The 26,034-nt window shown below is 39.9% G+C and overlaps 1 protein-coding gene across 13 annotated transcripts in view; it reads right to left on the bottom strand.

Annotated features, from left to right (window-relative positions):
- Pabir3 (PABIR family member 3) overlaps nucleotides 1-22,215 on the bottom strand; it is a 63,634-nt gene extending 41,419 nt beyond the window's left edge. For 9 of the 13 annotated variants that reach the window (NR_197332.1, NR_197334.1, NR_197333.1 and 6 more), the window contains exons 1-6: nucleotides 22,121-22,191; nucleotides 17,758-17,959; nucleotides 13,094-13,172; nucleotides 1,643-1,699; nucleotides 769-812; nucleotides 614-668 (exon numbers count right to left, since the gene is read on the bottom strand). Coding sequence is in view for 5 of the 13 variants with exons in the window: in NM_001433117.1 (NP_001420046.1) it covers nucleotides 614-668; nucleotides 769-812; nucleotides 1,643-1,699; nucleotides 13,094-13,172; nucleotides 17,758-17,942 (420 nt within the window). In the remaining 8 variants the exon portion in view is untranslated. Of the gene's footprint in view, nucleotides 1-613; nucleotides 669-768; nucleotides 813-1,642; nucleotides 1,700-13,093; nucleotides 13,173-17,757; nucleotides 17,960-22,020 lie in introns of all 13 variants that reach the window. The other 4 variants (NM_001433118.1, NM_001433116.1, NR_197335.1 and 1 more) reach the window with 4 other exon arrangements.
- Nucleotides 22,216-26,034: the final 3,819 nt, after the last annotated feature.

Below are 26,034 nucleotides of genomic sequence, written 5' to 3'. Positions count from 1 at the left end.
AAAACAGAGACTGAAGGAACACCCATTCAGAGCCTGCCCCACATGTGGCCCATACATATACAGCCACCCAATTAGACAAGATGGATGAAGCAAAGAAGTGCAGACCGACAGGAGCCGGATGTAGATCGCTCCTGAGAGACACAGCCAGAATACAGCAAATATAGAGGCGAATGCCAGCAGCAAACCACTGAACTGAGAATAGGTCCCCTATTGAAGGAATCAGAGAAAGAACTGGAAGAGCTTGAAGGGGCTCGAGACCCCAAAAGTACAACAATGCCAAGCAACCAGAGCTTCCAGGGACTAAGCCACTACCTAAAGACTATACATGGACTGACCCTGGACTCTGACCCCATAGGTAGCAATGAATATCCTAGTAAGAGCACCAGTGGAAGGGGAAGCCCTGGGTCCTGCTAAGACTGAACCCACAGTGAACTAGTCTATGGGGGGAGGGCGGCAATGGGGGGAGGGTTGGGAGGGGAACACCCATAAGGAAGGGGAGGGGGGAGGGGGATGTTTGCCCGGAAACCGGGAAAGGGAATAACACTCGAAATGTATATAAGAAATACTCAAGTTAATAAAAAAAATAAAATAAAATAAAATGTGAATACTGTACCAGATTTAGACACTCTTCCCAACTCTGACTTATCTGCATTGCAGTGTGCATGTCCCTGAAGAAGAGAAATTAATACAGTAGTCAGCCCATCTGAAGGAAAACATGAAACTGAATATACAAATGATGAAAATAGTAACTGAAGGTATAGTGCTCACCGTTCATGCATTGCTTCTCTGATGGCTATATCCATCCCTTCTTCCTAGAAGGCAGGGAAAACATAGTAAACCAAGTGCCAATCGACTACTGTTCTACGAAATTGCACTTGGGTTGGGAGTTTCAGATTTCCACTAAAATGCACTTTATTGTAATTCTCCAGGCTATGGAAGAGCTACATTGTTTCCTTATAAACAAACCTTTATACAAGTGTCTGTCTCTCTTTGTTACCCTACAAAGTGCTCCACATTATTATTTCTTTGTCCTTGATTTATCTGACACACTTACATGTTGCTCTTCTTTTTAGCTTAAAGAAAACTTTGTTTTTTATTTATTATTTTTTCCCACACCGTAGCTACTTTCCCCCAAAAAAAGTAGTAATGCATTATAAAAACAGATATAATAACAATAATGATAATGATAATGATAATAATAATAACAACAACAATAGTAATAGTGGGGCTGGTGAGCTGGTGCATTGGTGGAAGATGCTTGGCTCCAAGCCTCCTGATGATGACCTATTTGATTGTCAGGAAGTACAAAGAGGAAGGAGACTATTAGGTTCTACATGTTGTCTTCTGATAGTCACACACATGCCATGGCATGCACACACACACCCACACACACACACACACACACACACACACAAACACACACACACAAACACACACACACACACACACACAAACACACACACACACAAACACACACACACACAAACACACACACACAAACACACACACACACAAACACACACACAAACACACACACACACAAACACACACACTTATGCATGCATACACACATTCCAATAAATAAATAAATCCACACAAACTTAATTTAAAATGGGCAACTTAATTTTGAAAATTATCTAACCTGTTTGATTTGGAAAATCCGGTTGGCAGATGTACGACTGCGGGAAGGTAGAAACAACTAAAAATTGAAATATGAGTCAGATTTATGGTAATGTTTTTGATTAATAATTTAAAATAGGAAGTTATGTTATACTGTCTAAAATACTTATTGAGTGTACAGCAGCAATGGCATCTGCTAACTTCAAAGCTTCCAAAACTAAAATTGGGTTTTGGCAACAGTGGCACATGCCTTTAATGCCAGTACTTGGAGGGGCAAAGGTGGGTGGATCTCTGTGAGTTCAAGGCCAGGTTGGTTTATATAGAGAATTTCAGGATAGCTAGAGCTATACAGAGAAACTGTCTCAGAAAACCACAACCAAAATCAAAAATAAACGAATAAATGAATAAATTACACTTGGTAACAGAAGAAACACGAGACAAATCATCAATACAATGTTTTATTTACCTCTGAAGTTAATCTGTTTTTGACATAGAGTCTCATGTAGACCAGGCTGGCCTCAAATTCCTTATACAGGGAAGCCCCTCCACTCCTGCATGCCTGGATCTCAAGTACACTACCCCATCCAGCCCCATCCCCAACTTTCCTTTCCTAAGATACTAGACCTCAGTTTTCCTGCAGGTTTTAGCCAAGCACTAAAGCTTACTGAGAGGTGTTACCAGAGCAAAAAGCTCAAACAGTTATTAAATCAGCAGCCAGGCTGCCTCACATACAAAGAAAACATGAACAGAATAATTTCATCAAATATCTTAGAAGGTTGCCGGTGACAACTAATTTTCATAATATGGGTTGACTTAAGGCAAACACTTTCAAGTAGTTTACAACATTTTCCTCTTCGTTGCTAAGATACTTGTTGCCTAGGTCCTTTCTCTTTTTCAGAGCTACTTTCTCCTTTTTTGTCTTGTCTCAAAGCTTATGAAAGCCCGTGTAAGAGGAGAATGAAACAATGAGGGGATTTAAAGCTAAGTATGGACACAAAGCTTAAATTACCCTAGGAATTTATCTAGACTAGATAACAAGCCTGGCTGTTTCCTGAAATGCTTGCGACTGAATTTATCATATCTGGCTTTCACATTCTGATTTTATCTGTAGTGCTGGAGACTCAAACCTAAGGTTTTGTGTAAGATAGACATGTGTCCTACCACTGAGCTACAACCCAGCCTCATTATATAGTAATAACATATATTAAGTATGTAGACAATATATGTACATATACATATATTAAGTATATGTATGCATATATTAAGAACATATATTAAGTGGAGCACTTAAAAAATACTTAGTGAGAACCTACTATGTGTTCCAGCACTTGCTAGGACCGGAGGCTCTCAAACAAACAACAACAATAAATAAGGCCAGGTAAGTGTCAGAGCCTCACAGAGTAGACAGAAATTCTTTTTGTCTTTAGATTTATTACTTCTGTCTGAATGTTTCATCTGCATGTGTATATGAGTCTACACGTGTGCCTGGTGCCCTTCAAGGTCAGAAGCTGCAAGCCCCCATGTGGGGGCAAGAGAAGCAACTGCTCTTAACCACTGCAGCAACACTGCAGCCTGGGGTAGGAATTCTTACTGTGTACAGAAGGTATTCCAGTGACTGGGAAAACAAGTCAGGTCGAGGTCCGTGTCTAAGACCCAGACAAGCTTAAGGTATTGAAAACATACTGGGAGGAGTTGGCAGAAAATAAATTAGATGAAAAGTGGCTGAAATTGAATTGTAATTTAAATTTTGGAATTTAGCCTTTGTTCTCAATAGAAAAGAAAGTATAGGCTTGTCAGCATTCCTAAATCTTATCGGTCTTTAAGATGAACGGGTTCTGTGTGCTGTGAAAGGTGAGAGAAAAAGGTAGCAGCAGTATGTGGGGAAAGCTTCGTGTGAAAGAAGAAGGATCTAAAAAAATTGTCCGTGGTCTAAATGTTAAAAAGGGGTCTTGGGATGACAGGAATGGGTTGGAATGATGAGATCAGCCGAAGGCTCAAAGTGGAAAATCATAGGCATACTGTGGCCAAGAAAAAGAGGGAAGATGAATACGTGTCAAATAAATGTATGCTTTTATGAAAGATGATTTCATGTTTTACTAGGTTTTCAAATGTTACCATGTGACCTTTGCAGGAGCACATTACTTCACTTAGTGGTAATTTGTCCAAAGCTGGAAGAACAGTGTTAAAAACGACAACACAACAGTCATATATGAATTGCAAATTCAAAACATAGAAATTTCTGGTGATACCAGATGTGGTGGCACATCCCTTTAGTCCCAGCACTTGGGAGGTAGAGGCAGGAGGATCTCTGAGTTCAAGGCTAGCCTGATCTACAGAGTGAGTTCCAGGACAGCCAGGGCTATACAGAGAAACCCTGTCTCACCAAGAATTTTTTCTTTTAAAGGGAACTCTTTTGAGTTCCCACCGAAATTACATGTGAAGATTAGCATCACTGTTTCACCATAGTGCTCCATTGTACAAGTATGGCTAACTCATACATTTTAGTATTTGTCATACCCTTATTATATTTAAGGAGTTGTGTTTCTTATCGGAAAGAAAGAGAAGAGATTAAAACAGCAGCTTATAAGCTATAGATATTAACCTTATGATTCCTTTAGGAAACCAACAATGGAAGCAAATACTACAAACAAACAAACAAACAAACAAACAAAAAACAAAACCACAAGGACTATTGGCCATGATGATGTACACCTGCATCACCAACTCGGCACCTAAAGCAGGAGGATGCGAGTTTCAGAATAACCTGGAACACACAGTAGGACCCTGGGGAAATATAGAACTCCATCTGAAACAAAGTTTGTTCCCATCGTGCTGTTTTCTTTTGGAGTGAAGAAAATAAAGTCTTACCCAGTGCAAATACTTTCTTCAAATAGAGTCATTTAGAATGAGACAGGAGAGAGAGTTCAGCAGTCATGAGTGTGCACTGCTCTTGCTGAGGACCTGAGTTCAGTTCCCAGCACCCAGGATATATGGTTCACAACTGCCTGCAACTCCAGATCCAGGGGATTCAACACTGTTTTCTGAACCCCTTGAGTATTCACAAACATGTGCACACACACGCACACACACACACACACACACACAGGCACACACACACTTAAAAAAGTAAAGTAAATGTTTAAAAAACACATACATCAAAAAACATTTACACACACAAAAAGAACAAAAAGAGACAAGAAGTAAATGTCAAATGTAAGGGAAGCAGAATGGGATAAGAGAACACACAAAGGTGAGAGGATGTGCAGCAGAGTAGGAGACAGGGAGAACGGCTTAAGGTAGTATTTGATTTGAGTTGGGCCTTGTGGAGTTAGGAATTTGGTAGCATAGCCCACAGAAATGTGAAAGTGTTTGCTCTATTTTAGGTAAGACTACTAACCCGTTGTGCATCCAGGAAGGGAGGGAAAGAAGACAAGGCTCTGATGCCAAAAGAGTTTAAGAAGATGGAGAGTTTATAAGTTGCACTCAGATTTTTATGTGCAGAAAAATGATTGAGTCCGGTAAATACAGGACAGGAGCAAGCAGCAGGTTATATCCAGAAGCACTCCTTATTGGCTTTGGGATGAACATGAGCAGAGGGTCAGCTCTGAGCAGGCTATAGTTTCTAGCCAGAGGGCCAGTCTTTTTTAGTCTTGGTTTTGGCCTGATGTTTCAACAACATTGTTAGTGTGTGTGTGTGTGTGTGTGTGTGTGTGTGTGTGTGTGTGTGTGTGTGTGTGTGTGTTTGTGTGTGTGTGTGGAAGAAAAAGAGAGACATACAGAGGAGGAGAGACACAGAGAGACAAAGAGACCAGAGAGGCAGAGACCGAGACAGATTTTTGGAAATAGTTCTCACTAGGTAGCCTGGAACTTATTAAAGGGATCAGGCTGGCCTTGACCTCGCAGAGATTTACCTTCTGCTTTCTGAGTGCTGAGATTATATGCATGCACTGTTAAGCCTGGTTTTTACCTCCTCAGTCATCTTAGTGGCCCATTTGCTAGTTTCCTGATGCCCAATTTTACAAAAAGCTTACACACAGTCATGTTTTTGTAATTCAAATTATAACACAGTTCTCAATATATAGAGTGAAACATTAATGTTTATGATATTTATAATCAAATTGAAAAGTTGTGGTAACATGAACGTAAATATATACATATTTTCTATTTAGAAAACTTTGCATTAGCTGAGTTTTCATTACATGTTAGTATGTGTGAGTGATTGAGTGAGTGAGGTGGCAAAATGTTCTAAAGTCATTATGCAAATTTTTTCAATTGCATATTTTAAATTGATACCAAATAGGTGGTGAAGAGACAGTTTTGTTTGAGACAAAGATCTAAAATTTCCTATTGGAAAATGTTGTCCAGGAAATCATGAGAGGACAGTGCGACTGAAATGAATCCCACTGTGTTGAGTGGGACTAAAGTAGACTTACAGAACCATAAGCCACTGGAAGACTTTTAAATTGGATACATGTAGCTCAATTATTTGATTGGCAGCTTCTTTTAGTAGTGGAAAACCAGAGATTTTCTTACTTCCAGCGGGGCGGGGTGGGAGCAAGTTTCCCTCAAAGAAACTGCTGGTGATGTTGGCAAGGAAAGTGCTTTGTGTTTTCTTATGTGGAACAGAAGTCGGAACAGAACTGGGCTGTGAAGCTCAGTGGTTAAGAAGTCTTGGTTAGCATGCTCAGGGCTCTAAGTTCAGTTTTCAGTCATTATCTGAGATATTGATTGACTTCCGGAGTGTCTTTTGTGTAAATTCTTACTGTGTCTTTTTCTCCTAGTCCTTGGAAGGAAGCAAGAGTTCCAGTGCCAAGAAATGAGGTCAGGAGGGCGGAGTATGTGCATGCTTATGGATGTTTAAGGGAAGTGGAGGGGGAAGGGATTGGAGGATGTGCTAGTTAAAACTCATTCCCAAAGAGTGCATTTCACTGGAGAAATTAAGGAAGTCTGGATTTGTTTTCTGAAAAGCACAGCTGGATATGATGGCCTATGAATCCCAGCACTCTAGAGGTTGGGGCAGGGTCTTGACTTTGAGTTCATCCTATACATGGAAATAAGAAATATAGATGGAAAATAAAACCTAAAGTGAATGGATATTTTAAAAATTAATTAATTTAGAAATATTCTAGTTTCACGATTTTTAACCCATTTCCTATTACAGTTGTCACAGATGAAATGCTTAGATAATCCTGAAGGAAGGATTGTTTGTGGGCTATGCTTAAGATCACTCTGCCTGGTTCCAGAAATGATGACTCAAGACAGCTTGTACAGGAAGTAATGTAGGCTGGATAGACAGAACACAGAATGCTGGTAGAAATGGCATGGTGCACTTGCTATTAAGGGGGCATAAACCGATTTGGAACTTGTGGCCACCAATGTATAAAGCTGATGATCAGATAGGTATTAAGGATCATATAGTTAAAATGTTTGAGTCCTCTCTTGTAGCACAAGCCTGCAATTCCAACATTTGCCCAAAGATCTCAAGTTTGAAGACAAAAATGGGAAAAAAGAAAAGAAGAAGAAAATGGATAGGATGATTAGAAAATCATGCTCATTTCACAAAGGGTTTGTTATACTGTGAAACCAGGAGATTTTAGGTCTATGACCAAAGTTTGTTGTTCTTTTTTTTTTTTTTTTTTTTCCGGAGCTGGGGACCGAACCGAGGGCCTTGCGCTTCCTAGGCAAGCGCAATACCACTGAGCTAAATCCGCAACCCCAAAGTTTGAAGGTCTCTACAAAATGTCTAGTCACACATTAGACCTATGTTTTATCAGAGGAAATAAAAAAATTAGTGAGGCAGAGGCAGAAGGATCACAAGTTGGAAGCCATCTTAGGCTACATAGTGAGAATCCATGAACATGGAAAGAATAGGGTTGTGAGAGTCTGGGAAAAGGCAGATAAAACATTTAGATACTATAGAAATGTAGAAAGTAGAAGTTAAATTTGTCTTTTGATGGTATGTTCCAGAGACAGCTACTAAGAACAGTTTGATAAACACATATATGATCATGTTATATACAATCTTTTCTTTTTTTTTTTCTTTTTCCTTTTTTTTTTTTCGGAGCTGGGGACCGAACCCAGGGCCTTGCGCTTCCTAGGCAAGCGCTCTACCACTGAGCTAAATCCCCAACCCTTTGTTATATACAATCTTGAGCCAGGGTCTAAGTGCTGGAGATATAGATTGTTAGTGAGACTACTGAGGAAAGGAGAGTGCAGAGATGGAAGGAATGTGGTCTCTAATGACATCACTGAACGATTGAATTAGCCAATCCTGGAACCTCTTCTATCATCTGACATCTTATAGGCTAAGCCTCTTCTAATTGGATTTTGCTGCTTCTGCCTATAGCCCTGTAATTAATCATGTCATTCTCTTAGATAACAGCATTTCTGTACTAATGTAAACATATACTTGCATATGTCTTATACTAATAATGAATTGATACCTTGACACAATAAAAACATATGCCTTGTGTTATCATAGCAAGCTAAATCCATCAGCCTTGAAATCCCCATCATTAAATAAGTTAGATGACTTTAATTCTTTGCAATGAGGATCCATTATATACGATGGTTTATTTTAAATGCACATTATATTAAGCTGAACCTTATGTAAATTAAGAATCTATAATCCCTACGGATTTGCATTAAAATGTTGGCCACATGGTGACTGTCTACACACACTACCAGTAAACCAGTAAAAACATCTTGGGACTGAAAAGATGGATCAATTTGTAGTATTTTCTATAGAAGCATGAGTACAGTTCCTTAGCCTGTGCATTAGAGTCCGGAGTGATGGGCTGGAGAGATGGCTCAGCAGTTAAGAGCACTCACTGCTCTTCCAGAGGTCCTGAGTTCAATTCCCAGCGACCACATGGTGGCTAGAGTCCGGAGTGATAGTGTGCACCTGTCATCCCAGAGCTGGAAAGACAGAGGCAGAGAGATCCCTGGAACATGCTTGTCAGCCATTCTAACTGACTTGGTGAGCTCCAGGTTCAGCAAGAGATCATGTCTCCCATAAAGAGGGTGAAGAAGGATTGAGGAAGGCAACTGATATCAAACATTGCCCTCCCCAATTATGTATACACACTAGTACATGCACCTATACATGCACCCTTGTAAACACAAACACCGTCTAATACTTATTGACTTTTCAGTATGTGCGAGTGCTATGCAAAATGCTTTGTTAAGTTCGATGTAATTATCAGAAAGCCTATAATGTCAATGTTGTCATATTCTCATCTTATAGATGATGTAATTAAGGCTTAGAAAAGGTAATTTGACCCCAAACAGTTGAACTGAGTTCATATGCATAGAGTTATTTGTTTGTTTGTTTGATTGGTTTGGTTTTTAGAGACAGTTTCTCTGTGCAGCCTTGGTTGTCTTAGAACTCACCCCATAGAGCAAACTGGCCTTGAACTTACAGATCTGCTTGCCTTTGCCGCCCAAGGGCAGGGCTTAAAGGCATATGCCACCACTACCCAGTCAGTGTTATTTGTGTCCTTACTTTCCATCCTTCAACAGAATCCAATCTGTCTTCATTGAATCTCACACTTTTCTGCAATGAAATTGATTTCCCAACTAAACCCAGGTCCTCTGCCAGACAGCAAGTGCTCTTAACCACTGAGACATCTCTCGAGCCTCACCATCAACCAGCTTGCCATAGTTACTATAGAAGTGCCCTCCTATTGAAGATGCTAGATATGCTCCCATCTATCTTTGCTGCCTTCTACTCTACCTTTGAGTCTAAAGGCAAGGTAATTTAAACATTTTTTTAATATATGTTACTTATTTTGAGGAAGAATCTCATGCAGTCTGCACTAGCATTGAACTTGCTGAGCACATGACTGAAGACTTGGAGCTTCTGATCTTTCTGCTTCACCTCCCAAGCTTTGTGATTCCAGGTAGGAATCATGATACCCAGTTTATAGGGTGCTGAGGATCAAACTGAGGGCTATGTATGTGCTGGGCTAGCACTCTATACCTCCAACCTCTCTCTCTCTCTCTCTCTCTCTCTCCCTGTCTCTCTGTCTCTGTCTCTCTCTGTCTCTCTGTCTCTCTGTCTCTCTCTCTCTCTCTCTGTGTGTGTGTGTGTGTGTGTGTGTGTGTGTGTGTGTGTGTGTGTGTGCTTGTGCATGTCAGTATAGTTCCCCATTTGAGGCCAGAAGATGTTAGACCCCCAAGAACAGGAGTTGTGTTGGGAATGAAATATGGGTACTAGGAACTTCAATCCTCTGAAAGAGCAGCAAGTTCTCTTAACCTCCAAGCTATCTCTATCCAGCCCCCAGGAGAATTTTGGTTTGTCTGTTTGTTGTGTTGAGACAGTTTGCCTTTGGAGCCTTAGTTGTCCTGGAATTTGCTCTGTAGACCAAGCCTGCTTGGAATTCAGAGACCCACCTGGATCTGCTTCCCCATTGCAGGAATTAAAGGTGTGTACCACCACCCAGCCCCCAGGGTGAGGTTTTTAATTGCGAATTTGATCATAGAACTTTTCAATGATTTCTCATTGAGCATAAAATAAGATATAGAATATTTAGAGTGCAATGCAACAAAAAGGTCCTGTGTTGTCGTTTTGTTGGTTAGAAGTATGTGTGCATGTATGCATGCATGCATGTGTGTGTGTTTTAAGACAAAATCTTACAGTATAATTCAGCTTGACCTTGCTATAGATCCCAGTTTGCCCTTAAACTCCCAATCTTTCTACTTTAGGCACCGACAAACTGGAATTCCAGGCATGTGCTACCACACCTCAATCTATAAGATCTTATGCTAAGTCTACTGGTTCCCATGTCTTCCCACCTTCCAGGCGTTCTACCTACAGAGTACTCTTTCCAAAGCTGTTCATATGCTCTTGTCTCCACATATTTTACTTCTAGCTCACCAAATACGCTTTTTTCCTTTTTCGTAATTTTTTAAATATTTTCTTTTTGGAAATTAAAATATAATTACATTGTTTTTCTCTTTCCCTTCTTCCCTCCAATTTTTCTCATATATGCCCTTACTCTCTTTCAAATTCATGGCCTCTATTTCTTCAATGGTTAATTGTTAATTTGTTATTTGTGTATGTGTGTGGGTGTATCCCATTGCACAAGAATCTTAAGGTCAAAGAAAAACTTTCAGAGTCAGTTCTGCCCTTCCTCAGTCCTAGGGTCGCAGGATGACAGACTCTGGAGACTAAGAGACTAGGGAAGTAGAAAGGGAAGGAAGCAGAAGGGGAGGGAAGGGGAGAAGATGAGGGGAGATAGGAAGAGCGAGGGGGGAGAGAAGAGAGTAGAAAGAAGAAATAGAGCGGAGTGGAGGGGAAAGAGAAAAGACAAGAGGTGTAGGGTAGAAGTGGGTAGGGGAGAGAAAGACAAAGGGGATGAGGGGAAAAGGTGAGGAGAATCAGGGAAAGGGGAAGGGAAAAGAAGAAGCAGAGTGGAAGAGGTATGGAGAAGCAGGGGGGAGAGGTTGAGGAGCAGAAAGAGAGGGAGCCAGGGAGGAGAGGAGAAGGGGAGGAGGGTATACGGAGGAGAAGGGAAAGGAGGGAGAAGTTGAGTGGGAAAAACAAGGGAGATGGGAGAGAGGATGACAGAAAGGGAGATGGTGAGGGGAAGGAAGAAATCAAGAGAAAAATGAGGAAAGGTGGAGGAAAAGGAGGAGATGGGATGGGGCCAGAGAAAAGGGGAGGGAAAATGGGGACAGGAGAGTGAACGAAAAAGGGAGAAAGAGGGGGAGGAGAGGTGTACTAGAGAATGGGAAAGCAAAGAGAGGAAAGGGAAGGAAGGAGGAGAGATAAAAGGATGAAGGAGGAGAAAGGGGAGGATGTAGAAGATCAGGGAGTGTAGAATTGGGAAGAACAGGGGGGCAGAGAGAGAGAGAACAGGAGGGGTGGGTTGGGGACTGGAAAAGAGGAGGGGGAATGGAGAAGTGGGGAGAGGAGATGAGGGGAAGAAGCAGAAAGGAGAGGAACATGGAGAAGGGATGGGATGAGGAAGAGAGGAGGTAGGCTAGAAAGGAAGGAAAAGTGAGAGGAAGGAGAGTGGATGGGCATTGGAAGGAGAGGAGGGTGAAGAGTGGAGACCAGGAAGGAAAGTGAGGAGAAAGGAAATGAGGAGGGGAATAGGAGGTTTTAGGATGCAGAAGAGGACGAGGAAAGGAAGAGTGAAAAGAGAAGAAGGGTAGGAGAGAGCAAAAGAGCAAGGAAGAGGAGGTAAGTGACGAAGGCATATGTGGAGGAAAGGGAAGAGGAGATGAGAGGGGGGATGGGGCATTAGGGGTCTAGGAAAAGCAAAGAAGAATCACTAGCTTGCCAATGTTTTATGAGGCTAGCATTCCTGAGATACCCCAACCAGTAGAACTATCACAAGAAAACTGTAGGGGGAGGGGGAAGGGGGAAAAGAAAACTGTAGACTAATGACAGAAGATTTATCCCAGGAATCTCAAGGTGATTCAATATGAGATAATCTGCATAAGATACCCTATTAATAGCACAAAGGGGAAGAACACACAATTATTTCAAATGATGCAGAAAAAGTACAACAATTCAAACAGGTGGGAGTAGCCGGGAACTTCCTTAGCATGACAAAGGCCCTTCATAGATTAGTCCAGGGTGGAATACTAAAAGGCCGCCCACCATTCCATCAGTGAGACAAAGATATGCACTTGTTGAAACTAGAGAGAGGGTGATTCAAACACAGGGTGAATGCACTGAATGGCTCACAGCTTCCCTAAAATAGCTCATTGAGTGTTGTGTGAACAACAATTTACATCATCTAGAATTTTTTTATATGATGAATCATTTATTCTTTTGACTTAGTGACCTATAAGAATGTTTTCTATTTTCCTAGCTTTAATTATCAGAAAAGGAGTTATAATTTAGAGATTGTATGGTAACACCACAAATTGGAATTTTTAACTACAATCTCAGATGAATGTGAGAGAGAAGTTGAACTAAAAAGGACTAAAAACAACTTTTAAGAGAGCCTGAGGTGGAAACTAGATGGATTTACATAAGGAATTTAAAAGCTAATTCAGTTGCAGCTGCAGAAAAATAATTATATTTTTTTTTAAAGATTTATTTATTTTATGTATGTGAGTACACTGTCGCTGTCTTCAGACACACCAGAAGAGGGCATCAGATCCCATGACAGATGGTTGTGAGCCACCATGTGGTTGCTGGGAATTGAACTCAGGACCTCTGGAAGAGCAGCCAGTGCTCTTAACCGCTGAGCCATCTCTCCAGCCCAATATATTTTTATATAATATAAGTATATTGAATGTGTTTGCTTTCCCTTAGTAATGTTGAGAGAAGTTGTTTCTCAAAGCCAAAATTTTCTAGAACATTCTGGTACATTCTCGGGCTTCATCCTAGACATTGTAAGTCACAAACTTTGCAGGGTGAGATCTAGCCTTCCATATTCTACACTCAAGTCTGAGAGCCACCACTGAAGACCAAGAGGTGTGTCTTACTTAGGGATAGTAAGCATTTTCTTACCAAACTATGCTGATTCGCAAATGGTGAGCTGTTCCTTCTCATTCTTGTGGGGTTAAGAAGGAGTCCCTGTGAATTATCACTAAGACAAAAGAAAACATTTTGCTATATAAAGTCCATTACCAATGTTTTAAACAAGTATATCTTATAATTAAAGAGGAACACTATGACTGTAAATGACATCTTGGTGGAGATAGCTGTGCAGATGTTCACACACACACACACACACACAGAGAGAGAGAGAGAGAGAGAGAGAGAGAGAGAGAGAGAGAGAGAGAGAGAAGAGAGAGAGAGAGAGAGAGAGAGAGAGAGAGAGAGAGAGAGAGAGAGAGAGAGAGGAGAGAAGGGACTTATTCAGCTAAGCTTAAACAAGTTTCCTTGTAAGGTAAGAATTTCTCAGAGATGCCATTTTACCTCTAATTGTTCTCCTGAGAATAAGCATAATTTACTGTAACCTTGGAAATATGTCATTTGTGTGTGTGTGTGTGTGTGTGTGTGTGTAAACCTGTAACTGATTTAATTTTATGATCAGTGCTACAATGTACAAGCACAAATTCTCTCTTAATATCTGAACTGTTCCAAAAAAGAACCATAACCAATAGCAGGGCTCACAGGGTCTGCCATTGTCTGCAGGTAAACTTTGCCCTAGGGTATTAAAATGGTTTTAAATTCATTGTGTACTCTAAAAGATTTCACATGAAAAAATCCAGACTCAATATCTCTGTCTTCAATAGAAAATTTGCAAGTTTGTTCAACCCCGGGCCACATTCCCACACTGCAAACAAGAGCAGACAAGTTGAGCAGCCAACTACTGCCCACTGAAAATGGAGCCTATGTTCCCAGCTTGACTGTTGCCTTCACAGGTGGCCTCAATCCTATTTGACCCTGTCACCCCGAAGAAGTCATCTTTTACTTTTTATGTTTCTTTTTTATCATAGCTTTTCAGTTTAACTCCAAAGAAGTCACAAAAGAATACAGATGGTTCCCATGTACTCTTTATCCAGGTTTCTCCACTGACTACAAATAATTTAGTCTTTAGCCAGGACTGGTAATACATGCCTATAATCCCAGCACTTGGGAAGTAAAGGCAGGAGAATCAGTAAGAATCAGTAATCCAATGCCAGTCTCAGCTACATACTGAATTTGAACCTACATGAAACCTTCTCTGTCTCTGTCTCAGTCTCTGTCTGTCTGTCTGTCTGTCTGTCTGTCTGTCTGTCTGTCTCTGTCTCTCTGCCTCTCTCTCCCCCCCAAAAAAGAAAACAAAAACCAAAAAAACAAAAACTGTAACACTTCCTGCTTGCTGTTTATATCCAATCAAGTGTCTTTTACGCCGTACCCATAAACTCTATTTTCTATCCATCTTATTCTTTTTTAGGATTGTAGCCAAAAACACTTCAAAACATTTTTCCTTATACACAAACTGCACAATAGTCTCTTTGGCCTCCTCACCTCTGTTCTTTCCCTATTCCAAGCTATTTAGCAGACTGCCAGGGTCACCTTCCTAAAGAACAGCTTGCTCTCTAGCTCACAATTTCCAGTGGCTATTATCTGCCACACTCAGGTCTTTATTATGACTTTCAAAGCCCTCCACACTCTGGCTACAGACTTCAGGATTTCAGGGGCTAGGAGAATTTCCGAACAAAATGTAGACATAAACATAGATTCTCTGTTTTTCTTTTGCCGGGTATAGCACAGTGAAGTGAGCAGAGTTCACAACCACCTAGTCTGTAGTTTTGAACCAACTACAAGAGAGGAGCTTAGAGGCTACAGACACAAAGTAGCCAAGAGTGCAGAATATTAGTCTTATTTGACCAGCACACACACATAATATACATACATATATACATATACATATATATAGTCTGAAAATGCAATTATTTGTGTTAATCTAAACTTAAAATTTTTAAGGAAATACAAATAGCAACTACCTTGATTTGATTATTACATATCATCCACAAATATTGAATGATTTTGTAGCCAACAAATATGTACAATTAATAGTAATTAATTCTTTTAAATATTATTGACCACAAGTTTAATTATTTATTATTATACTTAGATTGTGGGATTGAACCCAGTACCTAGAACATGCTAGCCAAGGGATCTACTGTTGAGCTCTATTTTCAGCCCTCTTTCTATTCCCTGAGTTGCCTGGGCTGGTTTGGCCTCACTTTGCAGCTTGGGTAGGTTTGTGTTTTCGTTTGCCTGTGTGTAATCCTGGCAGTCGATCCCAGGTTCTCATACATGCTAGGTGAGTACTCTGCTGGGGAGTCATTCCCCTCTCCGACCGTCTAAGCTTTAAAATAAGGGCCAGAAAAGAGGTTATTTAAAAACCTTACTTTCCAATATAGTATTGAAAAGCCACCTTAAGTGTAGTGTTGAAAAACTACCTTATCTGCTGGGTATGGGGGTGTTTATCTCTAATCCCAACACTTAGGTGGTGGAGGGAATAGATCATCAGTTTAAACACAGCCTGTTCTGTAACACTCTGCCCAAAGTTTTGACATTAGAAATTAAGTAAGTGGAGATTGAAGGTATAAAGAACTCATGAGGATCCTTCTGCCCCAGCCTTCCAAGTGTGGGAATACAAGTATGAGACACCTCACTCAGCTACCAAAGCATTTGACACACCATAAGAATCACGTCTGACATGCACGAAGTCAGAGACTTGCTTACGTGAGGACTTTTTGTTGTTTATGGCATATTTATGAACTAGGGTGAAGTCAGAGTCTTACTCTGAAGGGACAATTGGTCTAAAGCAGGACCGTACTGAGCCTTAGTCAAATTCATTTCCCTGTCTTAGATTTCCAGTTGCATATGCACTATATTCCTTTACTCATGCCTCAAATTCTTAGTGTCCTCCTACTCTCTAAGCTACACCTAACAGTGAACAATTCTATCTTCAGTTTGCTCAACACTGCCACATGGATTCCAAGTGATTGTCTAATTTTGCATCGAATTCTGTTTATAGAAAAGTATATCTTTCTGGAAGCATTATTTACAGAAGCGAATTTCCTGGGCTGAGGAAATTGTTCAGTGGTATTGAGTTTACCTAGTATGTTACAGGCTCTAGTTTTCATTCCTGGGACTCTCAAAACAAACAAGTCAAACATCCTGCCATGCTTTATGAACATCATTTATTAGTAAAAATACCAAGGTCAAAAGTTTTGGCTAAGTGAAATGGCGAGCTCCCAATTCAGTGAGAGGCCCTGTTTTAAAAAGCAAAGTGGAGAGAGATAGAGCAAGATATCCAACACCAACACACACACACACACACACACACACACACACACACACACACACACACACACACACACACATACACAAAGAGAGGGGGGGTATTTCTCCATAGTCTCCTTTGTCATGCACAGGATTAAAGGGTTTTATTTAATATCAATATGCAATTTGAGATAAATTCCATCACTCAAGGTCTTATTGCATGAAGTAACATTTGTATAGAAAATTGAGTTAATGGCAATTTATCTAGTAAGAATTAAAGCTACAAAGCTTATCATTTAAGCTAATCTGTCTGCTTGGCTAGCAAGTCCCTGGGATCTACCTGTTTATGGACCCTAAGTGCTAGCTAGCATTACAGGGTCTAAGTGCCAAGCCTGGCTTTTATTGTGGGCTCTGGAGATCTGAACTCAGATCTTCATGTCTGTGTACCAAGCAGTTTACCCATTGAACTATCTTTCCAGCCCTGAGAGAAAACTTTAATGACCTTGTGATGGTTTGAATGAGCATGGCCCCACAGGCTACTAGTTTGGACACTTAGTACCTAGTTGGTGGGATTGTTTGGGGAGGACTAAGAGATACTGCTTTGTTGAAGGAGATGTGTTGCTGCAGGCCAGTTTTGAGGTGTCAAGGCTGGAGCAATCCCCAGTGTCTCTTTCATTCTGCTTTGGGGAATGTCTCCATGTGAGCTTTCAGCTCTGCTCCAGTGTCAGGCTTGCCTGGCTGCTGGCACGATTCCTGAGAGGATAGTCATGGACTCTCAAATATGAAACAGCCAGCCTCAAATGTTTCCTTTTTAAGTTGCCGTGGTCATGGTGCTTTATCCCAGCAATAGGAAAGAACTAAGACAACAACCTATGTGCTGCTTATCTGCTCATATATCACATGTATACCTGTGCTTCATGCGCGCATGCACGGGGGGTATTACCCACTGAGATTGCGTAATTTAAGAGGTCAACTTTCTGTAGGATCTAAATTTAAAAAAAAAACAGCTAGGTATTTAAAAACGTCCAGGTTTATTTTCTTGACAACAATTTCCATCTTCAGTGTGCAGGAGGTGAAGGTCAAACAAAGGTAACAAGTGAGCTGAGAGAATGAAAAAGCAGTGTGAGTGGAGGGTTGGTCAGCTTCTTCAGAGGAGTAGCTGAGGGATAAAGTGAAATCTCGAGAATGTAGTGTTCCACACCAACTGGTGTCTACAGTTGGGTCCATATAGACCCATCAAAAGAGAATGGTGAGGTTCAGACATGTGTTAAGCTAAGGATGGGTAAAGATGGGGTGAATGCTGCCCCTCAGTTTGCCCCATCCACACCCTCTCCTCTACTAGGCTGAGGTGGGGTCTTTAGACACCAGGGATATGGGAGGAAATTCTATTGGATGTCATTGTATCCAGCACCCCCCACCTTTGCCCTCGGGTACATAATGCTCACCCAAATCCGTTGACCAAAGGGATGCTAGTGGATCTTCTAAGGTGAATGTTTTCTACGGTGCTGGAAGCTGGTACCAGGCCTAAATCCACTTCCATAGTCTCCTGAGTCACATCAGTGTTGAGGATAAAGCCTCTGCCAAGTTGGAAATTTTGGATGGTATCTGGTTCCTGCTCATTTAAGGACATGTCTTGGTGGTAAGACGCTGTAAAGAAAATAACCAATGGCAGAAGAGTGAGAAAATTGTGGCAGAAGCCATTAGGTGAGTAGGGCCACTCACCTTTGAAGCCCTGGTGTCCCTTATACCGATGGACATAAATCTGGACAGAACCCCCTTAAAATCTCCTAGTTCTCACCTGAACCCCTAATTGCCAAAAAAGTCTAAATCACTAATACAAATGACTGAGTAAATTCTCCCTTTTCTAAGCCATGGCAACAAGTAACTGTCAAAAAAAAAAAAAAAACCCTACAGATTTACCGTCCTGAGGAAACAGGGCAGTTTTGCCTCCACCAATGTCTGTTGTCAAGTCAGATGATACAAGATGATACACACTATCTACGAAAGCAATTACCATCCTTTATGGCTCAAGACCAGAGTAGCAGAGTAGCACATGTGCAGTCTAGGAACAGTCCGTCCATGACTCCTTTCTTCTGTGTTCTTCCTAGTGCTGTGCTAAGGTCATTTATCTGTTCCCATGCTGACTATGGCATTCAGGAAAGAGTTCAGAGGTGTGTGTTATGAAGAATTCTTTGCTTTTTGCCCCATATTTCAGTTTTTCCAGGACTGATCTCTTACCTTTCTGAAACCAACAAACTTGCTTAATGACATGCATGTGTGTTTCCTATAACAAACTACACCTCTGTAATTAGAAAGCACAACTCAAGTCCAGAAAGAGAAAAGAGCAAAATGCTAAGTGTTTATGGCTTTGATAAATTGCTTTACCAAGTGAACCAAATGTGCAGATAAATCATCGTTTTGTAACTATTTTTTTTACAATAATCTGATATGAATATTTACAGTGTATTAGAACTGACTGTTGGCCCAAGTCCTCGGCTGATTTACAGATATAACATAGCGAAGCTTATTTTTTTTCTTAAAACAAAAATCTCAGAATACATCGAAATCAGTGTTTCATTTTATGTATTATTGATGCTGTGTTCATTTCAGCATTGCTTCTGCATCTCACATTTAACTTTTCATCTAGACTTGTTCAGCATCATGTAATGACTCCTATCCAGTGCTAAAATCCTAACTTCATGCTAGTAATATTAGGGGAAGTTTCTTTGATTATCGAGACAGTGTCTCACACTGTAGCCCAATTTCACTGGGGATTTACCCTGTAGCACAGGCTGATCCTGAACTTGTAGCAATGCTCCTACTTAGCCTCAAGAGTGTTTAGCAGCGTAAGCCACCATGTCCACAATTAATTCTGTGTTTGAGTGTGTGTGGATAAGGAGGGAATACTGGGGACTGAACCTAGAGCATGACACTAGGAAAAGGCTTCACTGCTAAGGTATAACTTCAGCATGTTAATAATATATAGCTGCACATTTTAGGAAACATAAACAGAATTGGCCAAAAAAGTAAATAAACCTAGTGAAATGGGATTTTTTAAAAATTAAAATAGCTGTAATATTTGAATATCATTTTAGAGTTTATAAAATGTTTTCATATGTCTCAATTGGTTCAGTCATCAGCCTTGCTCAGCTAATCAGTGGTGAGTTTAAACTAATGGAATTGTCTTGAGATAGTTTGTGAAAAGTTATGACATGTAAGATCATAATCTCTTATTTTTCATTCATTCTGGGAATAGAAGAAGAAAAACTTGATTATGTTCAGCAGAATTAAATTATCTAAATCCCAGACATGAGGATGATTTGGAGTCTCCACTCCTGATGTAAGACAGGTTAATAATAGCTACCATTTATTGGGCACTTATGTGCCTGGTACTATCCTAATCACTTTAAATATGTGGTCACATTTAAAGCTTACAATAATTCTGTGAGGTAGGCACCATTGCAATGCCTATATTTCAAAGGAGGAAGCCAAAGATCAGAGAGGTTATTCAAATTCCAATTACTGAGTAGCAAAGACAAGATTCTTGTGCCTTTCTGGTAAGGTAAAAACATAGACGAGGCACCTCTGAATGTTTGTCTAAACAGGATTTCTATACTAATAAGCATTCAATACATATTTATTAAGTTGTTATATGAATACATACATGCAAATTTAAATAATCTATGCTTCATAGTTGTCTTGCAAAACATATGCACTACTACTTTTTAACAGTTCATTCAGATCCCAAAAGATTAAACCAGTAAAATCCGGTTTACCACTCATGATCTGAAAGGCATTGTGAAAATTCCCAGAGTATTTGGAAAGTTTGTAAAAAAATGATTATTTAAAGTTGAGTAATGAGGGCTGGAGAGATGGCTCAGAGGTTAAGAGCACTGACCGCTCTTCCAGAGGTCCTGAGTTCAATTCCCAGCAACCACATGGTGGCTCACAACCATCTGTAATGAGATCTGATGCCCTCTTCTGGTGTGTCTGAAGACAGCTACAGTGTACTCATATACATATAAATAAATAAATCTTAAAAAAAGAATAAAAAACAAAAAAATGAGTAATCAGAGATTATAGGAAAAGTGTGGTGCTTAAAGACAGAATAGGTCAAGATAAAACTGTGTAACCAAACTATGAACAAAAGTTTCTGCCTCTATCTTAATTTTCGTGTTGTATATTAATATCCTTGGAGTTAATATGTTTTAATGACTGTATTTTGAATAAATAGACAAAATTTCATATACCTTTGCATTTCACAGTTTTTAAATATCTAAATTCAATAACACTAAGAAACAAACATGAAGCAACAACAAGGAAAATGTAACAGAAACTATGTTTCTATGAAAAAAAGGTGTTGTACACATTGCTTCTTCTTTCCTACCAGAACTTGATGTTAAGACCCTGTTGATGAAAATACCACACCCTCTGTCACAGTACATAGAGGAATGAAGCTGATCCTGACTGAGAAGCTTCAGGCCCACTGGGTAGGCTTCATAGTGCTAGAACATGCTATATAGACTGCTAAGGTTTAAAAAATAAAAGTCATGAACACTCTTACCTAACTGTGAATGGTATGACCCACAGTAATGTTTGGTCTGTCAAGATATGCTCCTGGGTACAATAGTGGCATGAATGCTGTGGGTATTACCCATTCCTTTCTAATTGGATTTAAGGCCCATTCTGCAAGAGGAAATCCATGCCATATGTTGTAATTCTGACCAAGAACCCATGTCTGTGGAGCTCATAGATGTCAGGGGTGAACTTGCTATATTTAATTAAATAAACTACCCATTAAATATGGTTTCTTGGTATGTAATCAGTACTCTCCATTCTCATTAGAGAAACATTTTTGTACAGTGAACAACAATTAATGTGGAAACTTGCAACTGGTCCAAATGTAGAGATTTAAGTGTTTTTTAAGTGCTCAGACATAAAGTGGACATCTATACCGTACCCCTCAACCCAAGCCTTAAAGAACATTGGGAAAGAGGTGTGGCAGTTTTAAGTACCAGCACCTTGGAAGGGCTTGAGTGAAAGTGTTTCCTAGACAGGACAGGATTGATAGACTTTTGAAATTAAGCAGATGTGATTGCCTACCTAAAGATTGAGCCAGTCCACATTCCAGCAGGAGGGAAGGGATAGCAATCACCTACTCCTAACTGAAAAGCTACTGACAGTTGGTGGCTGAGGGAGAGTCCATTGTCTTTAGGGATGTGATCCCTAGTAGATTGGCCATACATTAGTGGTTGGCCCCACACCAGAGTCTGAACTGGACTCTATAGGTTTTAAAAATTAAGAAAGTGAAGTTGAAGGGGATAGGAGGTGGGAAGCTGAAGTGGTATGGAAGACATGAAAAGAGTTGGGGGAAGGATTAGGGTATGAGAATAATAAAAGTACATTTTATATATGTATGAAATTCTCAAATAATAAAAAGACATTATGCTTAAAAATAGAAAAAGAAAGGGATGGCAAAGAAATAGAAAATGACTGACTATATGAGAAGACATTAATTCTATTACTCAAAAGAAGAATTCTCTTTCTCAAGAGAAGATTTTCACGTTAGAAATTGAAAGCCTATAAAGACACAAACAGGCCCCAGTACATCCTCAGGTGAGACTATCAAAAGGATCAAGTACTACAAAGCCAAAGAAACACAGTACCCTATTACAGCCAACAAAAATATTTAAAGAGATTAGTCTTACTTCTTTACACCTCTGCCTACACATTAGTATCCTCGCCCTCAGTGGTTTCTCTTCTACAATAGGCCATGGTCTCAGATCAATGATTTGCTTGGACCTTTACCTTAAAACTTATACTATCTTTTTCTTCGTATGTCCCAGTCTGCTGCCCATATGCCAATTGCCTCATCTGATAAAGCTGTCCCACAGACGTGTCATAAACAGCTCTTTATTTGGTGGGTTGTCACAGCAACCTTAAAGTAACATTTCAACCTTTAGCTCCCACAAGAGCAAGCCAAGTAAATCCTTGGTCACCAACCACAAATAACCCATACCTCTTAAACGATTCACATGAAAGGCAACAAAAATTAGGTAGACACTGATGGTATGAATAAAACTGGACATGGGGACTAGAGAGAAGTCTCAGCTGTTAAAAGCCTGTACTGCTCTAAGTTCAGTTCCTAACACTGACATCAGGCTGGTCACAACTATCTGTAGCTTAAGCCCTGAGGGAACAGATATCTCTGGCCTTCTCAGACACATGAAAACACACACACACACACACACACACACACACACACACACACACACTAAATCTCAAACATTATAAACTATTGCCATTGCTCACTCCTACTTACTCTCCAGAACTTGATGGTAAGATCCTAATTTTGAAAAAAACTACATACTAGAATCAAATAACATGGGGCAGTCGATCTGGTACAAGTTTTCATAGTGCTGAAAGGTGCTATGAAGATTACTAGGAGAGAAATATAATCATTATTTCTACCCAACAGAGAACCATGTGGAGTACAGTAATGTTCTGCCTGGCAAGATATGCTCACTGGTACAATAGAATTGTACATGTGCAGTTTGAATGAGAATAGTCTTCATAGGATCAAATGTTGAATTCTTGGTCTTCAGTTAGTGGAAGTATTTGGGAAGGATTACAAGGTGTAACCCTTGTTAGAGGTAATGGAAGGCTTTGAGTCTTCAAAAGACTTTCACTGTCTTAGTTACTTTACTATTGTTGGGCCCAAACACCACAGTATATAGACAAATTATGAACGAAAGCATTTAATTGGGCTTATAGTTACAGAGAATTAGCATCAATGATGGTAGAACAAAAACGCGGCCACAGGAAGAACCGAGAGCTCACACCTTGATCTGAAAGGAGACAGAGGGCACACTGGGAATGGCTACAGTATTTAAAAAGCCAAAGTCATTGTCAGTCAAACTGTCACATTCTTCTTCCCATCCTTCATTGGCTCATGGTCATATCATAATTCAAAATGCATTTAGTCTAACTTCAAAAGTCCCAATAGTCTTTCTGTCTCAATACTGTTTAATAGTCTAAAGGTCAAAGTCTCTCTGAAACTCAAGGCAACCTCTTCATTGCAACCCATATATAATCAAAAAGCAGATTATATACTTTTAACATACAATGGCACAGAATAACCAATACCATCCTAAAAGGAAGGAATTGGTATCATAATGAGAAAATACTGAACTAAAGCAGAAAACTCTAAGTCCTTAGATGGCTCTATCCTTCTGACTTTGATGACTGCAATAGACTTTTCTTTCTTAGGCTGATTCAACTTTTTATATGGAGCTCTCCGTGGCAGACATCCTATGACTTCTGACATCTACAACATCTTGTGGTCTCCAACATATTCCGTGCTTTACTTTTAGCTTTACGCAATGGCCCTTAAAGGTCTCCATGCTAAGACTTCCTTGACATATGCTTGGCCTCAGAAGTTCTCCTAAACTGTGCAGGATGATTCCATAATCCCTTTACTCATGCATCTGTCATGACGCTAAGTTCAGAAGCGTGTGGCCAAGACTGCCAAGGTGAACCCTGAATCCCTTGAACCACAGCTTTGGTTTGTTGTTGCTTTTTAGAAACAGAAAAATTCTTAGGCATTTTCTTTTCAAAGTCTTGAGATTATCTGGGTAGGATCTTGCCCTGAGGTCACTTCTCACTTTATCCCAAGACAGATCAGGCCTCACCTGGATCTCCTTATCTCTTTGAGCACAGGGCGTTGACTCCAACATCAAATTTCCCAGCGCTCCTTTTCTCTTCAAGCTGTACATTTTCTCTGACTTGCTCATATGACCAGCATATGAATGATTACTAATAACCATGTGACAGAGGAAATATTGAGCTGTCTTGAAATCTCCTCCACCAAGGAGATTAGTTCATTAATTTATTAGCATATAGTAGCTCCACCATCATAAACTCTAACTCTCTGGAACTGTAATCCCAATTAAATTTTTTTACAAGTTGCCTTGGTCACAGTGTTTTTTCATAGCAATAGAAAACAAAGACAGGAACCAACTGCTTTCTGATTCTATTTAAGGCCTAGTCCAAAAGACAAAATTCGTGCCTGGTAACATTAACAGAAGAACTAGATCATAGGTCCTAATGGAGAACCTACTGCTATTATTCTGCCAAGAGGGTATAGTGGTAAACCAAGTTTTAAAGACTATACCTGTCGAGATAAGTTCACCTCTAAACCCTCATCAGAGAAGCTTTTTCTTGTAGCAGATGTTGGTGTCCAGAGATCCACAACTGATCAATGTACAGAAAATTATAGATTGCAGTGTTCAGCCCTAAATGGGACATTTATATCACAATTTTGTATCCCAAAACTCAGGGATTATCTCAGAAGAGGAAGTGGAAATATTATAAAAGACAAAGTTGTGGATGACTACAGCAAAAATGCTTGCTGAACACAACAGGGCAGTTGGGAGAACGAGAGTCAGTTTTCTTCAGGGATGTAGCCCTGAGAGGCTACCCATTCAATGCATGACATTTTCTATCAATAATATATAAAACCTGGAAATGGGCTGGCAAGATGGCTCAGTGAATAAAGGCACTGCCCAACTTTGACACACTGATTTCAGTCCCTGGAACTCATGTGGTGAAAGGAGTGTCCCAATTCCCACAAGTTGTTTCTTGACCTCCATGTGTGCTTTATAGCATGTCCATGATCACAGAAAGACAATGCAAAATAAATAATTGTAAAACAAATAAAACTTAAAAAAACCCAAGTAAACCTAGAAATGATGTCCAAAATAGCACCCTTTTTCTCACACATACTTAAACTTTTTCTAAATTGTTAAACTCTTAAAAGTTAGGCATTCTACTAAAGACTATATGTTCAGAGACCATTTTAACAGTTGTTTTACTTGTCACAGCTAGAGCTAGTAAATATGATCAACAAAGATGTCTTGGTAGGTATTGGGAAGGAAACTATTTAGCAAGAGGAATGAGCATTGTTGAAACTTTGAGATTAAAAATATATACAAAATTGGCTCAATGTTCTAGGACTCTAGTACAAGATGGATCACAAGGATAAGGGAGCTTGCTGAGAAGCCTGACAACATGAGTTCAACCCATGGGACCTACCTAAATGGTGAAAAGAGTAGATTGGCTTCCTCCAATTATCTTCTTAGCTTCAGATGTGGGCCATAGCACACATATACACAAAACCAACAAATAAATACATCAATTCACATTTTATAATTAGAAAGCATAAATGTTGAGTTGTAAAATGACAATTGTGTAAGATAATTTTAATATAGATCACCCAATTGTCTCTGTCTCTATCTCTGTCTCTCTGTCTCTCTGTCTCTCTGTCTCTCTGTCTCTCTCTCTCTCTCTCTCTCTCTCTCTCTCTCTCTCTCTGTGTGTGTGTGTGTGCTAAAATATAACATTGGATCCCTTTGAGCTGAAATTAAAGGTGGTTGCGAGCCACCAGACTTGGATGGTGAAAACTTAACTGTTCTTTGCAAGAGCAGCAAATGCTCTTAACCACTTATAGGAGCTTAAGAAGCTGCTTGAGAGGGATGCTGAGAACTCAACTCAGGTCTTCTGGAGGAGCGATAAGAGCTCTCACCCACTCTCTAGCCATCTCTCTAGCCCTGTTTTGCTAATTTTCAAACCAATTTCACAACTATTATATCTCCCATACTTTGTACGTTTGGATGATTGAAAAGATGTAGTATCTCAGAAGGGATATTCAGGCAGTTAAGATT

This window comes from Rattus norvegicus, chromosome X (genome assembly GCF_021556685.1).
Source record: "Rattus norvegicus strain SHRSP/BbbUtx chromosome X, alternate assembly SHRSP_T2T, whole genome shotgun sequence".
Lineage (NCBI taxonomy): Eukaryota > Metazoa > Chordata > Mammalia > Rodentia > Muridae > Rattus > Rattus norvegicus.
This window is presented reverse-complemented; position numbering and strand designations above follow the sequence as displayed.